Raw genomic sequence first — 21,853 nt, forward strand, 5'->3', positions numbered from 1 at the left:
TCCCTTGAGTGCAAAATGTAGAAAAAAATGCGTGCTTTTTTGCTACGTATCACGTGACACAAAACCACTGGACTGCCTTAGTTAATTACAAGTGATTAAGACACGCAATTGATGCGGAAACATTTGGATATGAAATGTTCCGGGGGATGATAAATGGAACAGCGGGGGCGGCTAATGCTTCCTTTGGAGAGTGTCCTCGCTGTAAGGCATTGTTGCGCTTCAACGCCTGTTTACTGAAGCACATGCAAACCTTCAATGAGCTAATAGGCCTGCATGTAGGCCTTACGTGTCACCACGTAGGACACACACACACACACACAGGAAAAACCACCTGTTGGCAAGCGAAGAGCCTCCCTTGGTACTTATTGATGACGGTGTACCCGGTGGACACGTCTCGGTCCTCGTACCAAGCTACGGGACACAGGAAGTCTCTCGGGTTGGCAAGACCGTTGGCCCCTGTTGAAAAGTCAAAAACAAGCAGACATAATGAGCACTGCTGGACAGGACTGGAAAGTAACAGGAGTGAGTTTTTAGCAAATATATGAAATGTAGTCACGTGGCAATTAAGCTCACCGTGTTTTGACGTTATGCACACTATTAAAAAGTTGTTCAACAAAATCTTTACTTTAGAAATAAACACATATAAAAAATAATTTAGGTAAAATTGCTGTGCTGATATTGGAGTTTTTCCTAATTAATACTAAATTAGAAATATATCTTTTTTATTATTATCCTTTTGTTTTGTTGGGTAAAATGTATTGTATTTGTTATTTTTCTCAAGTTTTGCACTGGTTCAACGGAGATATCTTATTTTCTAGTAGTTTATGCATATTTCTTCCCTCTAAAACAGTGGTTCTTAACCTTGTTGGAGGTACAGAACCCCACCAGTTACATATGCGCATTCACCGAACCCTTCTTTAGTGAATTTTTTTTTTCTTTTTTTCAAATTCAAGACAAAGTTATGTTTTTGGTAACACTTCAGTATGGGATACATATTCTAAGTAACAAAGACTTAATTTAGCGTTATTTGGACACTAGGGGAACATAATAAGTAATAAAGACTTATTTCAGAGTTGTTTGCTAGGGTCAGGGTTAAATGGTTAGGGTTATAATAGGGCCATACCGAATAAGGCATTAATAAGAACTTAATGACTAGTTAAGGGCCAATATGTTACTACTTTGCATGTTAATAAGCAACTAATTAATGGTGAATATGATGTCCATACTAAAGTGTTACCATGTTTTTTTTACTGGTGCACAAAAGGAAGCGTGCATGAACATCACCTTGTTCAAACAATAAAACCAACACAGTGCATAAACTTACAAATTACACACCTGCAAATGTGTCTGACTTCTGCTGTTGCCGTATCAGTAATACGCCGATAGGGAGAAGTTTGTATTTACACGATGAGTCGGGAGTGTTTTGACCTCCGCCGAACCCCTGTGGCCGACTCACCGATCGAACCCAGGTTAAGAACCACTGCTCTAAAAACTCCAATAAAAATTTGGTTTAAAAAAGCAACACGAATATATATATATATATATATATATATATATATATATATATATATATATATATATATATATATATATACATATACATATATATATATATATATATATATATATATATATATATATATATATATATATATATATATATATATATATATATCAATGGTGCGGTCAAGAATCCTGAACACTTCTGTTATGCTGAGGAGACCAAAGTGGCGTGGGAGGAAGGATAACTGAAGAAAAACAGCCGCAAAGTATGATGTTTCAACCCTCATGCTTCACAGTAGGTATGGTGTTCTTGGGATGCAACTCAGTATTCTTCTTCCTCCAAACACGACAAGTTGAGTTTGTTCCAAAATGGATACATGGATGATACAGCAGACGATTGGGAGAATGTCGTGGTTAGATGAAACCAAAATAGAACTTTTTGGTATAAACTCAACTCGTTGTGTTTGGAGGAAAAGGAATACTGAGTTGCATTCCAAGAAAACCATACCTACTGTGAAGCATGAGGGTTGAAACATCATGCTTTGGGGCTGTTTTCCTGCTAAGGGGACAGGACGATTGATCCATGTTAAGGAAAGAATGAATGGGCCATGTATCGTGAAATTTTGAGCCAAAACCTCCTTCCATCAGTGAGATGGAAGGAGGTTGTCCAATTACTTATTTTCCACCATAATTTACAAATACATTTTTTTAAATTGGCCCTAGTGTGTGAATGTGAGTGTGAATGTTGTCTGTCTAACTGTGTTGGCCCTGCGATGAGGTGGCGACTTGTCCAGGGTGTACCCTGCCTTCTGCCCGATTGTAGCTGAGATAGGCGCCAGCGCCCCCCGCAACCCCGAAAGGGAATAAGTGGTAGAAATGGACGGATGGATAAATTCCTACAATGTGAATTCCTGGATTTTTTTTCACATTCTGTCTCTCACAGTTGAAGTGTACCTATGATGAAAATTACAGACCTCTGTCATCATTTTAAGTGGGAGAACTTGCACAATCGGTGGCTGTCTAAATACTTTTTTGCCCCACTGTATGTTAGTTGAGAGGGAAGGTGACGTTCATATGTTCTCAATATTCAGTGTTGTATCATTTATAGAAAACTTTTTAAATTCCATTCCGTTTTTAAGGCGGTTTGTCATAACGTTTTTAGCATTCAATTAGACTTTATTGTGAGGTTTTGTATTAGTGTTTATAAAAATGGATATACTGGCCCCCAGACACATTTTTTTCACTAAATTTGGCCCCTGGGGCAAAATAATTGTCCAGGCCTGTATTTAAGGATGGTAGTAAGTAGGGCTGTGAATCTTTGAGTGTCCCACGATTCGATTCAATATCGATTCTTGGGGTCGCGATTCGATTGTAAATCGATTTTTTCGATTCAACGCGATTCTCGATTCAAAAACTATATTTTTCCGATTCAAAACGATTCTGTATTCAATCAATACATAGGATTTCATCAGGATCTACCCCAGTCTGCTGACATGCTAGCAGAGTAGTAGATTTTTTTTTTAAACTTTTATAATTGTAAAGGACAATGTTTTATCAACTGATTGCAATAATGTAAATATGTTTTAACTATTAAACAAACCAAAAATATGACTTATTTTATCTTTGTAGAAACATTGGACACAGTGTGTTGTCAAGCTTATGAGATGCGATGCAAGTGTAAGCCACTGTGACACTATAGTTCTTTTTTTTTTATATATATATATGTCTAATGATAATGTCAATGAGGGATTTTTAATCACTGCTATGCTGAAATTATAACTAATATTGATACTGTTGTTGATAATATTCATTTTTGTTCCCCTACTTTATGTTTGTTCTGTGTCATGTTTGTGTCTCCTCAATTGCTCTGTTTATTGCAGTTCTGAGTGTTGCTGGGTCAGGTTTGGTTTTGAAATTGGATTGGATTGTTATGGTATTGCTGTGTATTGTTTTGTTGGATTAAAAAAAAAAAATCGATATTTTAAAAATGAGAATCGATTCTGAATCGCACAACGTGACAATCCTGATTCAAATTCGAATCGATTTTTCCCACACCCCTAGTAGTAAGTGAAAGGGTCCCCCAGATAAACTTGAAGAAGCTTTTGGCAGGTGGTCCAGAGGACAGTATATGCATGGAATGCTGCAACATGGTGGCAAGCAAAAAAACGCTATATGATAAACAGAAAATAGGAGTACTAAAGCAAGCATACGCATACATGCATACATACATACATACATACATACATACATACATACATACATACATACATACATACATACATACATTCAACCACGCACAACCCAATAGTAGTCTACCCTACATGAGGCATTAGAGATAGTTGGCTAATTGGTAAGATTTCAGTTTATTTTTGAAGTTGGAGAATTAATACAGCATCCTGATGCTCTCATCAAGCCTGTTCCAAATCTTTGGTCCCCTGCATACAACACTTGGAGCAGTACAAGCTAGTAGACCATGTTTACCAGATATCAAGTGAAAGTTTTTTTGCATGGATTCTAATTTGTGAAGGTAGGTAGGGAAGGTGTTCCACCAGATGACATGACAGTCATTTAGATGTGCTTCAAAGAAAGTTTTGTATAGAGTGAGTAGAGCATAACGAGGAAGATAATTACAAAGGTGAAAGAACAGGCCAACATATTTGGATAATTTGTTTAGCAGATGGCTAATGTGTCATTTGAAATTGAGTTATTCGTCAATGATGACCCTCTGGAATTTTGTGGAGTTCACTCTCTGTATTTCCTGTCCATTGATGTTGACAAGGCAGTGTTCAGTATTTGTCAGCTTTTTATTAGAACTAAATAAATAAAATTTGTTTTATTAACATTAAATGAGAGCTTATTGCATTTGAACCAGGAATCCACTTTCACAAGTTCTGAATTGACAGTTTCTTGTAGATGGAGTAGGCTCCTGTGTGATGTAAACAAATTTGTATTGTCAGCAAAAATTATTTTATGAAAAGTTTCGGAGGAGTTACAAAATCATTTATGTATAGGATGATAAGGAGAGGTCCCAAGATGGATCCCTGGGGAACCCCCTAATTTATGGTCGGTGAATTGAGAAACACACACACACACCTGCATGTAGTCACACCCACTGTCACAGGTGACAGGTGAGAAACAAATCCCTGCCTCTACAAATATGCTTCAAAAGCTAAATAAATCTCACGTGAGCTTTCAGTTTAGTGAGCATTGGAAAGAGCAAACTTCTCATTACCACATGTAAAATCAACAAAAAAATACCCGACTATAAGACAATGTAAAATGACGGACCAAAAACACTGCATAAATTTCGGTTTAAAAAAAAAAAATCTGTGAAGTAACAACTGGTTGAATGGATGCAAATACAGGACAACCTTTCTTTGTCGTCAAACCATCGTCTTATATCTGCTGAAAAGTTGAACTGAAATGCTAACAGTTAGCACGTGAGCCAGATAGCCTCAAGCAACAAACCATTCAACTGTTGGGTTTTAGCTATAAAATTAACTTTAAAAAGTTACCATGCTAACAGTTGGCATGCGTGAAATAAGTAAATATTTGACACTGAAGCGTATACTTACAAAGTTAGCTGAAAAGCTAACATTAGCATATTAGCATGCATGAAATAAAAATGTTTGCCTGTAAGGTCTATACCAACAAAATTGAGCTATTTGCTAACTGTATTTGTTTTTGTGTGGTTTGTTCTTCCATGTACGGTGTTTATTATTTATTTATTTATTTGAATCAGGATAATGCATATCATCAAAATAGAGCCACAATGTAAATATACCGTAGTTAGCACAATAGCTCATTTTCATTCGTTGACCTTTTTTTATACTGACCTCTTCCAATTTTAACTGATTGGGATTTTACATTACGTTTCCAGGAAAGTATCCTTACAGCAATGCCTACAATAAAGCCACAAGGTGCCGGTATTGTTCTGGAAACCCTTTCCTGTTCCCATGACGTGAAAGTCTGCCAGTCGCTTGACTTGATGCCAGTTTGACGATACAGTGGGTTCACTATATACCGTATTTCCTTGAATAGCCGCCGGGCATGTAATATGCTCCTGCCTTGAATTACTGCCGGGTCAAACTCGCTTCACAAAATAATTACCGCATGCTTACTATTCAAATTTGTGACGTCACGAGTGACACTTCCCCTGTCATCATTTTCAAAATGGAGGAGGCTTATTTCAACAATTTGAAATCGCACAAAGGGAAGAAGATTAAGAGCTATTCAGCAGGATTTAAGGTCCAAGCTATTGAATACCGGTATGCTAAAAGGAACAGTAAGCAGCTCTGTTTTATTAATATACCGGTACCACCTGTGGAGCCGACGGTCCGACAGGCAGAGCACGCTAGCTGTAGCAGCTAGCTGTAGCAGCCGTGCCCAAGATACTGGCGAGCAAGCGGAAGAACGACCTGGACTGAAGTTTTATTGGAAAATAAACAAAGTCAAACTGCTCAAGCCATGTCCTTTTTTGGTGGTCCTGGGATAAAGAGATCACCCACGGAGCAGAACGAGAGGGGATGTCACCCACACCCGAGCTAACTGATAGCAGCGGTCTGATTGCAGTTTTCTGAGAGACTTTTTAAAACTGAAGAAAGATAAGGAAGACTTCTATAAACAAGTTATCGATGCTTTTGATCAAAAGGAACTGGCATGGATTTCATTTATAAGTAAAGGTAAGACCTTTTTTTTTTTTTCTTATTTGGCCTTTAATTAACCAGGTAAAATCCCATTGAGATCAAAGATCTCTTTTCCAAGGGAGACCTGGCCAAGAGGGGAGCAGCAAGGTTACAATAAAAACAGTAAACAACACATAAAACATCACATTTACAACATTAAAACTTTCTAATATGACACATGTGTATACAGACAAGGTAGACTGCAACCCTTTCACAGAAGCTTTAAACTCATTTAATGTAACAAGGGTTTTAAGTTGAATAATCAGTTGTAGGTTATTCCAAGCCTTCGGTGCTGAAAATAATAACCATAATAACGTTTTTTTTTAATTAAATGTGCTTTTCATGAGGTATTCTTACATCACACTCAATTTTTTACTGCATGCCATTAGTAAGCGCAGGGGTGAGAAGAGGTTTTAAAATTTTTAGCGCTTCTTACTTTTACCGCATGCCTTGAATAAGTGCAGGAGTGAGAAGAGGTTTTAAATTAATTAGTGCCCCGGCGGCTATTCAAGGATATACGGTAGTACTTACACTAACTTGTGTGATAATAAAAAAAAGTGTCATTGTTGTCAGGTGACGTTACGCAATGTCTCTCACCTATGGGTCCCAGGTCAGGTAACTCAAAATGAGCGCCATACACCTCCAAGACGTAGCCCCTGGTTTCCCCGAACACGTCCACGCTGAAGCGCATCCCTTGCTGCAGCACATTGAAGGAGGAAGTTATGTACCAGCTTTCACTTCTGCATCTCATTGCCCATAACGGTGGTGCGTTCAAGAACCCTCGATGAAGGTTGGAAACAGTGGCATTACTAGTTTTTACTCCCAGGATATGTACTGATAATAATAGGCACCGATCTCGTGGGTGCTTCGGTATCCGAGCAATCAAGTGGAATGGATAGCAATTTTTCATCTTTAAAATCATTTTTGAAAAATCTATTTTCTTGTTGGCTTCACGGTGGCAGAGGGGTTAGTGCATCTGCCTCACAATACGAAGGTCCTGCAGTCCTGGGTTCAAATCCAGGCTCGGGATCTTTCTGTGTGGAGTTTGCATGTTCTCCCCATGAATGCGTGGGTTCCCTCCGGGTACTCCGGCTTCCTCCCACTTCCAAAGACATGCACCTGGGGATAGGTTGATTGGCAACACTAAATTGGCCCTAGTGTGTGAATGTGAGTGTGAATGTTGTCTGTCTATCTGTGTTGGCCCTGCGATGAGGTGGCGACTTGTCCAGGGTGTACCCCGCCTTCCGCCCGATTGTAGCTGAGATAGGCGCCAGCGCCCCCCGCGACCCCGAACGGGAATAAGCGGCAGAAAATGGATGGATATTTTCTTGTTATTGCTTGTGTTGTGAGCTTAGTTTGTTTTACACAATTCGTGACCGGATATTATAATGTCTGTAAATGACAAAGTCCCACCAAATTATTGTGTATTCCACCAAATATCTGAACTTTAAACACACTGCCAATAAGCAAATGAAGTGCATACTTACTCTCAGCCATACATGTCACACTAAGAGTGGCAGTATGAACAATGCCAACACTGTCATAAACATGTGCCAAATAGGGAAACCACACTAAACAACAACGAAAAACACATTTTGGAAGAATATTTTTACCGCAACACAACATAATCACTACAGAACAAATTCCCGGAATTCCCTGCAGCACCAACTCTTCCGGGACACTACAATACAAACAAACGCCATTGGTGGATCTACACCTAACATCCACTATAATAATACCACATACAAGAGCATATCTAGTCAATACTACTATGATTACATAGATATTTTTTAACATCACAAAATCTTCTTACATTTAAAAAAAATGTATATCATGTTTATAAACTCAGGAAATATATGACCAATGTATGATCCTGTAACTACTTGGTATCGGATTGATATCCAAATGTGTGGTATCATCCAAAACTAATATAAAGTATCAAACAAGAGAAGAATACGTGATTATTACATTTTAACAGAAGTGTAGATAGAACATGTTAAAAGAGAAAGTAAGCAGATATTAACAGTAAATGAACAAGTAGATCAATAATTAATTTGCTACGACTTGTCCTTTATAATGTTGACAAAGTAATAGGTGTATAAATGACACAATATGTTACTGCATATGTCAGTAGCTAAATTAGGAGCCTCTGTTTGCTTTCTTACTACTAAGACAAGTTGTCTTGTATGTTCACTATTTTATTTAAGAACAAACTTACAATAAGAAACATATGTTTAATGTACCGTAAGATTTTTTTGTTAAAATAAAGCCAATGATGACATTTTTTGTGGTCCCCTTTATTTAGAAAAATACCAAAAAGTACCGAAAACTACCAAGATATTGGTATTGGGACCACACTAATACACGCACACCGAGCAGCCACAGGCAGAAATGTAGATCAGCGCCTATGCTGATAATAATGATTTTTTTTGGTCACGGCTATGTTAGTCACTGCTGATGATGTCATACCTGAAGGACACATATCTCATTTGGCTCCACCTTCATCTTGCCAAACTCTGTGGTGATCAAGAGCTCTCCCTGCTGGGGCACTGGAGAAACAAACAGTAGACAGACAAAATGAAATTCACGAGAGACATAGAAATTGTTCTTTTTTTTTTTTTTTTTTTTATTATGTTGTTGTTCACCAATCAAAAGGTCGCCATCAGAGTTGTTGAAGCATCTGGAAGAGGGGAAAAAGGACAACATTTGAGGTACACCTGTTTTAAAAATAAGAACGCCCACCTCGGAGCGATATTTTATTATTGTGTTTTGATCGTTCTCACTTGTCGAGCATGGGCACATTGCAGGCGTACACGTGGATGCCGATGCCGTTGCGAGATCTGGCGTCCCCGGCGCCGCAGAGAGTGTGCAGACCCTGCAGGGCGCACACGACAATAGCACCGACTGCCTTCCACTTGTATTCCCCGGGGGAAGCTCAGAACTGAACTCACCGCCACAAAGTCGACTTCCGTAGATTTGGGGATGGAGAATGGGCGCCATCGCAGCTGTGAGAGGAAAAAGAAGAGCGTCCTAATAATCCAGCAGATGATTCAAAGTCCTCATTCCAACAAACGTGTCCTGGCTGGTCCGCCAATATAACAAAAACTGCTAACACGGGTGATTCAGGGTCATCCTGGTAACCAAAGTGAAGTGAATTATATTTTTATAGTGCTTTTTCTCTAGAGACTCAACACGCTTTACATTGAGAAACACACTACCTACATCTGAGGTGTCAAATGTACAACCCATGGGACAGGTTTAATCCGGCCGCGGGATTACCGTATTTTTGGAGTATAAATCGCTCTGGATTATAAATCGCGCCTGCCGAAAATGCATAATAAAGAAGGAAAAAAACATATATAAGTCGCACTGGAGTATAAATCACATTTTTGGGGGAAATATATTTGCTAAAACCCAACACCAAGAATAGACATTTGAAAGGCAATTTAAAATAATTAAAGAATAGTGAACAACAGGCTGAATAAGTGTACGTTATATGACGCATAAATAACCAACTGAGAAGGTGCCTGGTGTGTTAACGTAACATATTATGGTAAGAGTCATTCAAATAACGATAACATATAGAACATGCTATACGTTTACCAAACAATCTGTCACTCAAAATCGCTAAATCCCATGAAATCTTATACGTCTAGTCTCTTACGTGAATGAGCTAAATAATATTATTTGATAATTTACGGCAATGTGTTAATAATTTCACACATAAGTCGCTCCTGAGTATAAGTCGCACCCCTGGCCAAACTATGAAAAAAACTGCGACTTATAGTCCGAAAAATACAGTAGTTTGCAAAGTATAAAAATAAGACAACATTTTTGAATGAAGGAAACTGCTGTTCTAAATGTGTCCACTTGATGTCGCAATAGCAATTCTTTGTATCTTTGTATTTTATGCTATATAGTTAAAATCATGTAAACCACATGATACTAGTACATGGGTAGTACGGTGGAACAGGGGTTCGTGCATCTGCCTCACAATACAAAGGTCCTGAGTAGACCTGGGTTCAATTCCGGGCTCGGGATCTTTCTGCGTGGAGTTTGCATGTTCACCCTGTGACTGCGTGGGTTCTCTCCGGGTACTCCAGCTTCTTCCCACCTCCAAAGACATGCACAAGGGGATAGGTTGATTGGCAACACTAAATGGTCCCTAGTGTGTGAATGTGAGTGTGGCAATTTGTCCAGGGTGTACCCCGCCTTCCGCCCGATTGTAGCTGAGATGGGCACCAGCGACCCCAAAGGTAATAAGCGGTAGAAAATGGATGGATGGAAAATAGATGGATGCTAGTACATCAGTACATCCTGTAATTAGATTTTGATTTTTTTTTTATCTTGATAGATTGAAAATTAACACCAATGAGTTGACTGATGAACATTATCACATAATTCATTCAAAAAGTATAAATAACGACAAATAAAGATAGAAAAATATTAACTGCAACATGTAAGTGTAAAAAAAACCAACACATTATGATTGTCCTAGGTGGTCCACCTATATCACAAACCACTAAAAAATGATCCTTGATCTTCATCCTGACAAAAGTGAGTGTTCTGACTGGTCCACCAAAATTACACAGTCCTAAAAATGATTATCCAAGGTCACCATTGTAACGAAAGGGAGTGTCCTCGCTGGTCCGCTTAAAGTATAACACAAACCACTAAAAAAGATTATTAAAGGTGACAAAAGGGAGTGTCCCGGTTGGTCCAGCTAAATCATAAAACACTAAAAAAAGGATCCAAGTTATTTGTGACAAAAGGGAGTGTCCTGGCTGGTCCAGCAATATTACACAGTCCTAAAAAAATATGATCCAAAGTCACCATTGCAACAAAAGTGAGTGTCCCTGCTGGTCCAGCTAAACCACTAAAATATGCTCCGAGGTCTTCATCGTGACAAAGAATAAGTGTCCTGGTGGTCCACCTATATCATAAAGGTGAGGGTCTCTGTTGCAACAAAGTCCAATGTGCTGGCTGGTCCACCTACAGACTATCACAAATAACTAAGGTCACCTTGGTGATGAAAGTCTTTACTGCGACAAAAGTTAGTGTCCTTTATATATACACTGTGCGTGTGCATATACCAAAACGTTCTATTTTGGTTTCATCTGACTACCTGACATTCTCCCAGTCCTCTGCCGTATCATCCATGTATCCATTTTGGTACAAACTCAACTCGTCGTGTTTGGAGGAAAAAGAATACTGAGTTGCATCCCAAGAACACCACACCTACTGTGAAGCATGAGGGTTGAAACATCATACTTTGGGGCTGTTTTTCTGCTAAGGGGACAGGACGATTGATCCGTGTTAAGGAAAGAATGAATGGGGCCATGTATCGTGAGATTTTGAGCCAAAACCTCCTTCCATCAGTGAGAGCTTTCAATGGTTGACCAAATACTTTTTTTCCACCATAATGTACAGATAATTTATTTAAAATTCATACAATATGAATTCCTGGATTTTTTTTTTCACATTCTGTCTCTCACAGTTGAAGTGTACCTATGATGAAAATTACAAACCTTTTTTGCCCCATTGTATATATATATATATATTTGTGTTGTTGTTGTTTTTATTCATTCACGATTTGTCTTTTAAATATTGAATAAATGACAACAAAAATAAACTGAATCAATGTGTATGTTTTTTCTGCTACCTGGTTGGGGTCAGGCTCCATCTCACTCCAGTTTTCCGTCAGGTTCCCACAGGGCACGGGGCGAATCGGCTTATGTTTGACGGACGGGAGGATGCGATACAACCAGCTGGAAACAAAAAAAAAAAGAGTATTTTTAAAAGAAAATGATAACACAATGAACACGATAATACCTTCTCTTATTGGCTGGTCGCGGGCAGGTGAAGGCGGAGCCAGAGAGCTGCTCAGCATAAAGTCCATATGGGCACACCTGAGGATTATTCTACGGAAACACAGCCCAGCGCTTTCAGGCGTCGTCCGGAAAAAAATGGGTGAAATGAATTCTTCAGTATACTGTACCTGTCCTTCAGGTAGCGAAGCAGGGCAGCGAGGGTCTTCAGAGGAGAAGTCATTCCCAAAACCACACATGTACTGCAAAAAAAAAAAAAGGCCAAAAAACATGAATAAATAAACCCACCATGCGGCATCATTGTAATGCGCAATAACCGTGTCCACGCTGCTTATAATTTAATTTCAAGGCTCGTCATTAAGTCTGCTTTCTTAATTGTCGTCACACAGATTCACTTTAGATTTGTGATTAAAAAAAAAACTCAGTCTTCCATTATTATTATTTTATTATTTAGTGTTGCAGCAAAACCTAATCCACCTGCATCTTTTGTTTTTGTATTACTACACCTTTTATAATGCGGTGCTTTATGAAAAGTCACCATTTTGATAAAAAAAAACTCAGTGTTCCATCCATCCATCCATTTTCTACCGCTTATTCCCTTTTTTGGGATCGCGGGGGGCGCTGGCGCCTATCTCAGCTACAATCGGGCAGAAGGCAGGGTACACCCTGGACAAGTCGCCACCTCATCACAGGGCCAACACAGATATACAGACAACATTCACACTCACATTCACACACCAGGGACCATTTAGTGTTGCCAATCAACCTATCCCCAGGTGCATGTCTCTGGAAGTGGGAGGAAGCCGGAGTACCCGGAGGGAACTCACGCATTCACGGGGAGAACATGCAAACTCCACACAGACCCCATTATTATTATTTTATTATTTAGTGTTGCAGCAAAACCTAATCCACCTGTATCTTTTGTTTTTACTACACCTTTTATAATACGGTGATTTATGAAAAGTCACCACTTTGAACAAAAAAAAACTCAGTCTTCCATTATTATTATTTTATTATTTAGTGTTGCAGCAAGACCAAATCCACCTGCATCTTTTGTTTTTGTATTACTACACCTTTTATAATACGGTGCTTTATGAAAAGTCACCACTACAACAAGAGAATAGTTGCTGAGTCATTGTTAGTGTGCAAATGTGTTCCATATGTGCCACTACAGAAACTTTACACTCATTTTTCAGTCCTTTTTCATAGACTTTGCGTCATTAAAACACGCTCTAGAACAAATATGATATGGACAACTATTCATACTTTTGGTTCACGTCCTGAGCTCACATCTGGGCAGCTGCAGAATGCTGCGTCCTGATTGGCTCAGGAGCGACACCGCCTAGCAGTCAACTAAACATAACTTTACATGTTTGGGACACAAATATAAGAATTGGATCATCATGCATTCCCTAATTACCACAGCATGAAACATCAAGCTGAAACATTTACCTTGCTGGTGAGATACCAGACAATTATTTTGGAATAAAGGCGGATAAAAAAAATGCCTCCTTACCTTGAGTTCAGCCATTCTGCTGTCTGCAGCTGGAAGAGTAACACAAGTTAGAAATGAACAAAGATAAAAGTCCTGAAGCAGACGTCGCTGCACACTTGCATGCCAGTGAGTGGACGAGGGGGGCTGGATCTTTCTCAATATGGCTTTAATTAGGCCACGGCGGGCTGGCTGTGTGACGCAATGACGGGGGGAGAATGGAGAGAAAACTGCACAGGACGGGTTAGAGGTGTGCAAACAAAAAACTACACGCGTTAGTAACAGGCAGATCAGGAGACGAGGTGAAAATGAGGCACAACTGGTATGTATTGTTAATTAATAACATCTTGTCATTTTCACAACACAAAAAATCTGAAATAGACAGGTCACTTTTTAGGTGGTGCCTCTGTATCCTTGCAGTTATCACACAGCCAAAACATTACGTGTAACAAACTAGTATGTGCACGAACAGAGGATTCCACATGTTGGGGACTCTGTGCTTTGTGTATTAAGTATGACTGCAAAATAAGCCACAATAGGGCCAAAAGAAGTTGTGAGTGCCAGCACTTCGATAAAGAATGTGAGTAACGTGATTTAACGAAGGTGGCCTCATTGCCAGTTTTGCCAACAAGAGTCTTTATTAATGGTAAAAGTGATGTTAAATATTAGAGGTGTGGGAAAAAATCGATTAGAATTTGAATCGCGATTCTCATGTTGAGCCAATTCTCATGTTTAAAAAATCGATGTTTTTATTTTTATTTATTTTTATTTTTTTTTATATCTTCATTTTTATCAATCCAACAAAACACTACACAGCAATACTATAACAATGCAATCCAATTCCAAAACCAAACCTGACCCAGCAACACTCAGAACTGCAGTAAACAGAGCAATTGAGAGGAGACACAAACACGACACAGAACAAACATAAAGTTGTGAAACCAAAATGAATATTATCAACAACAGTATCAATATTAGCTATAATTTCAGCATAGCAGTGATTAAAAATCCCTCATTGACATTATCATTAGACATTTATAAGAATAAAAAAAAGAACAATAGTGTCACAGTGGCTTACACTTGCATCGCATCTCATAAGCTTGACTGTGTCCAATACTTTTACAAAGATAAAATAAGTCATATTTTTGGTTCGTTTAATAGTTCAAACAAATTTACATTATTGCAATCAGTTGATAAAACATTGCCCTTTACAATTAAAAAAGTGTTTTACAAAAATATACTACTCTGCTTGCATGTCAGCAGAATGTGGTGGATCCTGCTGAAATCCTATGTATTGAATGAATAGAGAATCCTTTTGAATCGGGAAAAAAACGTTTTTTAATCGGGAATCGTGTTGAATTGAAAAAAAATCGATTTTGAATCGAATCGTGACCCCAAGAATCGATATTGAATTGAAAGATTCGCAGCCCTATTAAATACAAACCCCGTTTCCATATGGGTTGGGAAATTGTGTTAGATGTAAATATAAACGGAATACAATGATTTGCAAATCATTTTCAACCCATATTCAATTGAATATGCTACAAAGACAATATATTTGATGTTCAAACTGATAAACTTTTTTTTTAGAATTTGATGCCAGCAACACATGACAAAGGAGTTGGGAAAGGTGGCAATAAATACTGATAAAGTTGAGGAATGCTCATCAAACACTTATATGGAACATCCCGGGGCGAGGGTCACGACTTTGTAAGCAAATTGTCGAACAGTTTCAGAACAACATTTCTCAACAAGCTGTTGCAAGGAATTTAGGGATTTTACCATCTACGGTCTGTAAAATCATCAAAAAGTTCAGAGAATCTGGAGAAATCACTGCACGTAAGCGATGATATTACGGACTTTTGATCCTTCAGGCGGTACTGCATCAAAAACCGACATCAGTGTGTAAAGGATATCACCACATGGGCTCAGGAACACTTCATAAAACCACTGTCCATAGTTGGTCGCTACATCTGTAAGTGCAAGTTAAAACTCTACTATGCAAAGCCAAACCCATTTATCAACAATATCCTGAAACGCCGCTGGCTTGGCTGGGCCTGAGCTCACGTAAGATGGACTGATGCAAAGTGGAAAGGTGTTCTGTGGTCTGACGAGTCCACCTTTCAAATTATATTTGGAAACAGAGGACGTGGTGTCCTCCAGAACAAAGAGGAAAATAACCATCCGGATTGTTATAGGCGCAAAGTTCAAAAGCCAGCATCTGTGATGGTATGGGGGTGTATTAGTGCCCAAGGCATGGGTAACTTACACATCTGTGAAGGCACCATTAATGCTGAATGGTCCATACAGGTTTTGGAGCAACATATGTTGCCATCCAAACAACATTATCATGGATGCCCCTGCTTATTTCAGCAAGACAAGTGTTACAACAGCGTGGCTTCGCAAGAACACAGTGCAGGCAGTTTCCTGGCCCGCCTGCAGTTCAGATCTGTCTCCAATTGAAAATGTGTGGTGCATTATGAAGCGTAAAATACGACAGCGGAGAACCCGGACTGTTGAACGACTGAAGCTCTACATAAAACAAAAATGGGAAAAAAATCCACTTTCAAAGCTTCAACAATTAGTTTCCTCAGTTCCCAAACGTTTATTGAGTGTTGTTAAAAGAAAAGGTGATGTAACACAGTGGTGAACATGCCCTTTCCCAACTACTTTGGCACGTATTGAAACCATTAAATTCTATGTTAACTATTATTTCCAAAAAGAATCAAGTTTATGAGTTTGAACATCAAATATCTTGTCTTTGTAGTGCATTCAATTGAATATGGGTTGAAAAGGATTTGCAAATCATTGTATTCTGTTTATATTTACATCTAACACAATTTCCCAATTCATATGAAAACGGGGTTTGTATGTATTTATCCGCGACATTCATATTTTTGAGTCTTATGAATTAACATTCATTTTTTATGGGAAAAATGTATTTGTTTTTTGTATTGGTCAATTTATAGTAATCCCTCATTTATCGTTGTTAATTGGTTCAGGGCATGATTGTGTTAAATGTTTTTTCGCAAAGTGGGACTTATTTATTATAAATGGCATATATTCATAGCTAGAGCATAAAAAAATTGTGAGCGACTTTCTGAACATGTTTTTTTAAACATTATGACAGCTCTCTGGACATGCCCTCCAAAATAGTCTCTCTCTTTTTGATGAAATAACATTGGAGGAATTATTACGGCGTATAAATGGGATAAAACAAAGAACATGTTTAATTGACCCACTTCCTGAAAAACTTATCAAGGAGCTTTTTGTATTATTAGGTCCATCAGTACTAAATTATATAAACTTATCACTTTCCTCCGGCACTGATCCCCTAGCATTCAAAAAAGTGGTTATTCATCCTCTCCTTAAAAGATCTAACCTCGATCCTGACCTCATGGTAAACTACCGACGGGTGTCTCACCTTCTCTTTATTTTGAAAATCCTCGAAAAAATTGTTGCAGAGTAGCTAAATGAACACTTAGCGTCTAACAATCTATGGGAAACCTTTCAATCCGGTTTCAGGGCAAATCACTCTACGGAGACAGCCTTCGCAAATATGACTAATTGCTAACGATGGATGATGACGCGTCATCTATGTTGCTGCTTCTTGATCTTAGCGCTGCTTTCGATACCGTCGATCATAATATTTTATTAGAGCGTATCACAACACGTATTGGTATGTCGGACTTAGCCCTGTCTTGGTTTAACTCTTATCTTACTGACAGAATGCAGTGCGTCTCCCATAACAGTGTGACCTCGGACTACGTTAAGGTAACGTTTGGAGTTCCCCAGGGTTCGGTTCTTGGCCCTGCACTCTTCAGCATCTACATGCTGCCGCTAGGTGACATCATACGCAAATACGGTGTTAGCTTTCACTTTTACGCAGATGACACCCAACTCTACATGCCCCTAAAGCTGACCAACACGCCGGATTGTAGTCAGCTGGAGGCGTGTCTTAATGAAATTAAACAATGGATGTCCGCTAACTTTTTGCAACTCAACGCTAAGTAAAGGGAAATGCTGATTATCGGTCCTGCTAGACACTGTTAGATTCCGGTGATTGACGCACAATACCTATTGCTAGTCAAAATCCGGCACTCCATCCTACAGGTAATGTCCCCTCGGGTCAACCGGTCTTACCGTCTGCTCCACCGACGTGGGTCCTACTCAGCTGGATGGCGAGGTGATGAGCCTAGTTCTACTACCCTGGGATGGTCCCGGTGGTCCGGCGTCTGTCCTTCTTCCTTCCGTGGTCCCCCCGGCAGAGAAGCCTATCTCCTAAGGCCAGGTCTAAATCACGGATCCCGCCGTTTATGGGTAGCTCACCTCTAATGAATCTTGGCTCTTGTTACTGACTAGGTTAAATTCGGGGGCTCGGATATGTAAAAGCCCTTACAGGACATATTGTAAGTGGACTGTGTTAGAGTGACCCTTCAGAGCTAGGTGGTGGACACGTGAAAGCCCTAAAACATTACGTCTAGGACGAGGTGGTGAACAGGGACATGAAATTATTCTGGTTTTATATGATGCTTTTTAGTACAGGTTCGATAGCATAAGCCTTGCACAGCGTCAACAAATCATTCCAAATAATCATCAATAATCAAAGAATCATGGTTAAAATCATTACAATAAATCATTCACAATAATCATCAATAATCAAAGAATCATGGTTAAAATCATTGCAATAAATCAGTCATAATAAAAGTTGAGATGGGTCTTACTGTGCCAGGTTCTTCAGGGGATGTCGGAAATGTTCCCAAAAAGAGGAGAGCTCGCATCGATTCCCATAAATTGGAAAAATCAAAATCAAGTCGGTAAACCGAAAACTACAAAAAGTACTTAAATTGGGAGGCTGTATCAAATGCAGCCTAAAAAGAGACTATCCCAAAAATGGGGGAAAATCATGTATTAAAGGAGGGTAAACCGAAAACTACAAAAACCCCAAAATGGGAAAAAGTACAAATCGGAATACTGAGGTGTCAATTAATCAAAAGAGTTAAAAACCCGAAATGTGTCCCTATAAGGGAAGGAATCGAAGCGAGCTTTCCAAAAAGGGAAAAAAGCTAAAACACATCACATCCAGATTTCGGCTGCGAGGCAGAAGTAGGGGAGGCCAAAAGGGAGAAGTGGTGGTGGCCGAGAGCCAAAGCCCGAGCGGCCAACGCCCTGACTCCTCGGCTGGACAGAGCGAAAGTCTTGTCCCACTTTTGCCTTCGTCGCAGGGGGAGATCGGAAATGCAGAAAAGTCTCTTCTTTGTCGAATTGAGTTCTGTTTGGAGAGCTGCGAATGTTATTTTCAGTCCAAGCAGTTCAGAGGTCTTTCCTGTTGTCCATTCGATGCAACGTTGAAGAACGAAATCCCGTATAATAGCGAATTCAACATTGCTATATACCTTCGGTTTCGGGGTGGTTACCCCGTTGCTATAGCATTGCTATGGAGATACAACACATGACATCATTCTCAACTATACATTGGTTGTTACACATGTGACCCTTGTACCAACTCTCAATTGGCTCAGTATACTTGTTGCTATCCTAAAACCGGCTGCATCCGGAGTTTTTCGGATTCTTACCCACATCCCGTTATTCCCTCACATCAGCACGTCCTGTGTCAACATCCACAACTGCGTGATGTTTATGGCTCAAAAAACATGTTCCTCATCAGTGTCCTGTCATAACAAGTTCCTCCTCAGTGTCCTGTTGATGAAACCATTACACTTGTGCTGGGAAGGTTTTAACTAACGCAGATGGTTGTCTGGAGTAGCCTTCCACTCTGCCATACCTGAATGTTGGTCAAATGTCACCTATCCTTTCACATGTTGATTTACACATTTGATTATTCATACACCATCACCTTTTGTGAGTACTATCACAGATATGGTTTACATAAGCGATTACATTCCTGACCTTCATTATAAACTAGTTATACACGGGGCCCTACGGTCCAGCCTTGCTTCTAACCCCTAACGCGGGTAAATAGGTCCTCTAAAGGGGGGGGTTTCTACTTATTTTGACACCCCCTTTTAGAAACCCTTAGTAGGGGGATCAGCCGCTGAGGGCGTAACAATTGAATCGATACCAGAGGGTGCGCTTGGGGGACCCGGTGGGATTGGGGAAGCATCCAGATACCCTACCGGCTCAAAGGCGTCGTCAACGACCTTATAATCCCCCAACGCTTGCAAGAGAGCCGTCAAAGCTCTATTTAATAATACCACCTTAACATTTGACAACCAAACAATTACACAAAGCGACTCGGTAAAGAATCTGGGTATTATCTTCGACCCAACTCTCATTTGAGTCAAACATCAAGAGTGTTACTAAAACGGCCTTCTTTCATCTCCGTAATATCGCTAAAATTCGTTCCATTTTGTCGACCACCGACGCTGAAATCATTATTCGTGCATTCATTACGTCTCGTCTCGATTACTGTAACGTATTATTTGCGAGTCTCCCCATGTCTAGCATTAAAAGATTACAGTTGGTACAAAATGCGGCTGCTAGACTTTTGACAAGAACAAGAAAGTTTGATCACATTACGCCTGTACTGGCTCACCTGCACTGGCTTCCTGTGCACTTAAGATGTGACTTTAAGGTTTTACTACTTACGTATAAAATACTCCACGGTCTAGCTCCATCCTATCTTGCCGACTGTATTGTACCATATGTCCTAGCAAGAAATCTGCGTTCAAAGACAACCGGGTTATTAGTGATTCCCAGAGCCCAAAAAAAGTCTGTGGGCTTAAAGTGTGTTATATATTGGGGCTCCAGTACTCTGGAATACCCTCCCGGTAACAGTTCAAGATGCTACCTCAGTAGAAGCATTTAAGTCCCATCTCAAAACTCATTTGTATACTCTAGCCTGGTCTTCACGGTGGGAGAGGGGTTGGTGCGTCTGCCTCACAATACAAAGGTCCTGAGTAGTCCTGGGTTCAATCCCAGGCTCGGGATCTTTCTGTGTGGAGTTTGCTTGTTCTCCCCCTGACTGCGTGGGTTCCCTCAGGGTACTCCGGCTTCCTACAAATCCAAAGACATGCACCTGGGGATAGGTTGATTTGCAACACTAAATTTGCCCTAGTGTGTGAATGTGAGTGTGAATGTTGTCTGTCTATCTGTGTTGGCCCTGCGATGAGGTGGCGACTTGTCCAGGGTGTACTCCGCCTTCCGCCCAATTGTAGCTGAGTTAGGCACCAGCGCCCCCCGTGACTCCAAAGGGAATAAGCAGTAGAAAATGGATGGATGGATACTCTGGCCTTTAAATAGACCCCTTTTTAGACCAGTTGATCTGCTGTTTCTTTTCTGCTCTGCCCCCCTCTCTTTTGTGGAGTAGGGGGCACAGATTCGGTGACCACAGATGACGTGGTAGCTGTCCAAATTCGGGACCCAGGGTGGACCACTCATCAGTGCATCAGTTGGGAATGTCTCTGGCCCCCCTATGGACTGGACTCTCACTATTATGTTAGATCCACTATGGACTGGACTCTCACTCTTATGTTAGATCCACTATGGACTGGACTCTCACTATTATGTTAGATCCACTATGGACTTGACTCTCACTATTATGTTAGATCCACTATGGACTGGACTCTCACTATTATGTTAGATCCACTATGGATTGGACTCTCACTCTTACGTTAGATCCACTATGGACTGGACTCTCACTATTATGTTAGATCCACTATGGACTGGACTCTCACTCTTATGTTAGATCTACTTTGGACTGGACTCTCAAAATATTGTGCTAGATCCACTGGACGTCCATTCCACCGGTCGCCCGGGGGCCTGGGGGAATCCCCACATCTGCGGTCCCCTCCAAGATTTCTCATTGTCCCATTGTGTTGAGTTTTTCCTTACCCTGATGTGGGATCTGAGCAGAGGATGTTGTTGTGGTTTGTGCAGCCCTTTGAGACACTCGTTATTTAAGGCTATATAAGTAAACATTGATTGGTTGATTTATTGATAAAATAACACCCTTTCGTCACCTCTTTTAATCCAATATAGTAATGCTTCCTGAGGCTGAGCCAATCGGTGGCCACGATACTGATTGGTTTGGTCTCATCTAGCAGCCAATACTACTGTAGTGTTGATATTTTTAGTTGATTTAGCTATTTTTTTTCCATGAAAGTGCTTATTTTAAAGCAATACTGAAATGAGATTTTCTTATTTAAACGGGGATAGCAGGTCCATTCTATGTGCCATACTTGATCATTTCGCGATATTGCCATATTTTTGCTGAAAGGATTTAGTACAGAACATCGACGATAAAGTTCGCAACTGTTGGTCGCTAATAAAAAAGCCTTGCCTGTACCGGAAGTAGCAGACGATGTGCGCATGACGTCACGGGT

At 39.9% G+C, this 21,853-nt stretch overlaps 1 protein-coding gene across 1 annotated transcript in view; it reads right to left on the minus strand.

The window, feature by feature from the left end:
* The window catches only part of hgd (homogentisate 1,2-dioxygenase), a 28,998-nt gene extending 10,131 nt beyond the window's left edge, over positions 1 to 18,867 (minus strand). Inside the window, exons 1-11 of the mRNA XM_061922026.1 lie at positions 18,233 to 18,867; positions 13,533 to 13,561; positions 12,187 to 12,258; positions 12,021 to 12,109; positions 11,851 to 11,956; positions 9,140 to 9,193; positions 8,972 to 9,063; positions 8,834 to 8,868; positions 8,658 to 8,737; positions 6,786 to 6,885; positions 332 to 456 (exon numbers count right to left, since the gene is read on the minus strand). Coding sequence (XP_061778010.1) covers positions 332 to 456; positions 6,786 to 6,885; positions 8,658 to 8,737; positions 8,834 to 8,868; positions 8,972 to 9,063; positions 9,140 to 9,193; positions 11,851 to 11,956; positions 12,021 to 12,109; positions 12,187 to 12,258; positions 13,533 to 13,547 — 768 coding nt within the window. The 5' untranslated portion in view covers positions 13,548 to 13,561; positions 18,233 to 18,867. The remainder of the gene's footprint in view (positions 1 to 331; positions 457 to 6,785; positions 6,886 to 8,657; positions 8,738 to 8,833; positions 8,869 to 8,971; positions 9,064 to 9,139; positions 9,194 to 11,850; positions 11,957 to 12,020; positions 12,110 to 12,186; positions 12,259 to 13,532; positions 13,562 to 18,232) is intronic.
* Positions 18,868 to 21,853: the final 2,986 nt, after the last annotated feature.

Source organism: Nerophis ophidion, linkage group LG15, assembly GCF_033978795.1.
Source record: "Nerophis ophidion isolate RoL-2023_Sa linkage group LG15, RoL_Noph_v1.0, whole genome shotgun sequence".
NCBI classification, from domain to species: Eukaryota; Metazoa; Chordata; class Actinopteri; order Syngnathiformes; family Syngnathidae; genus Nerophis; species Nerophis ophidion.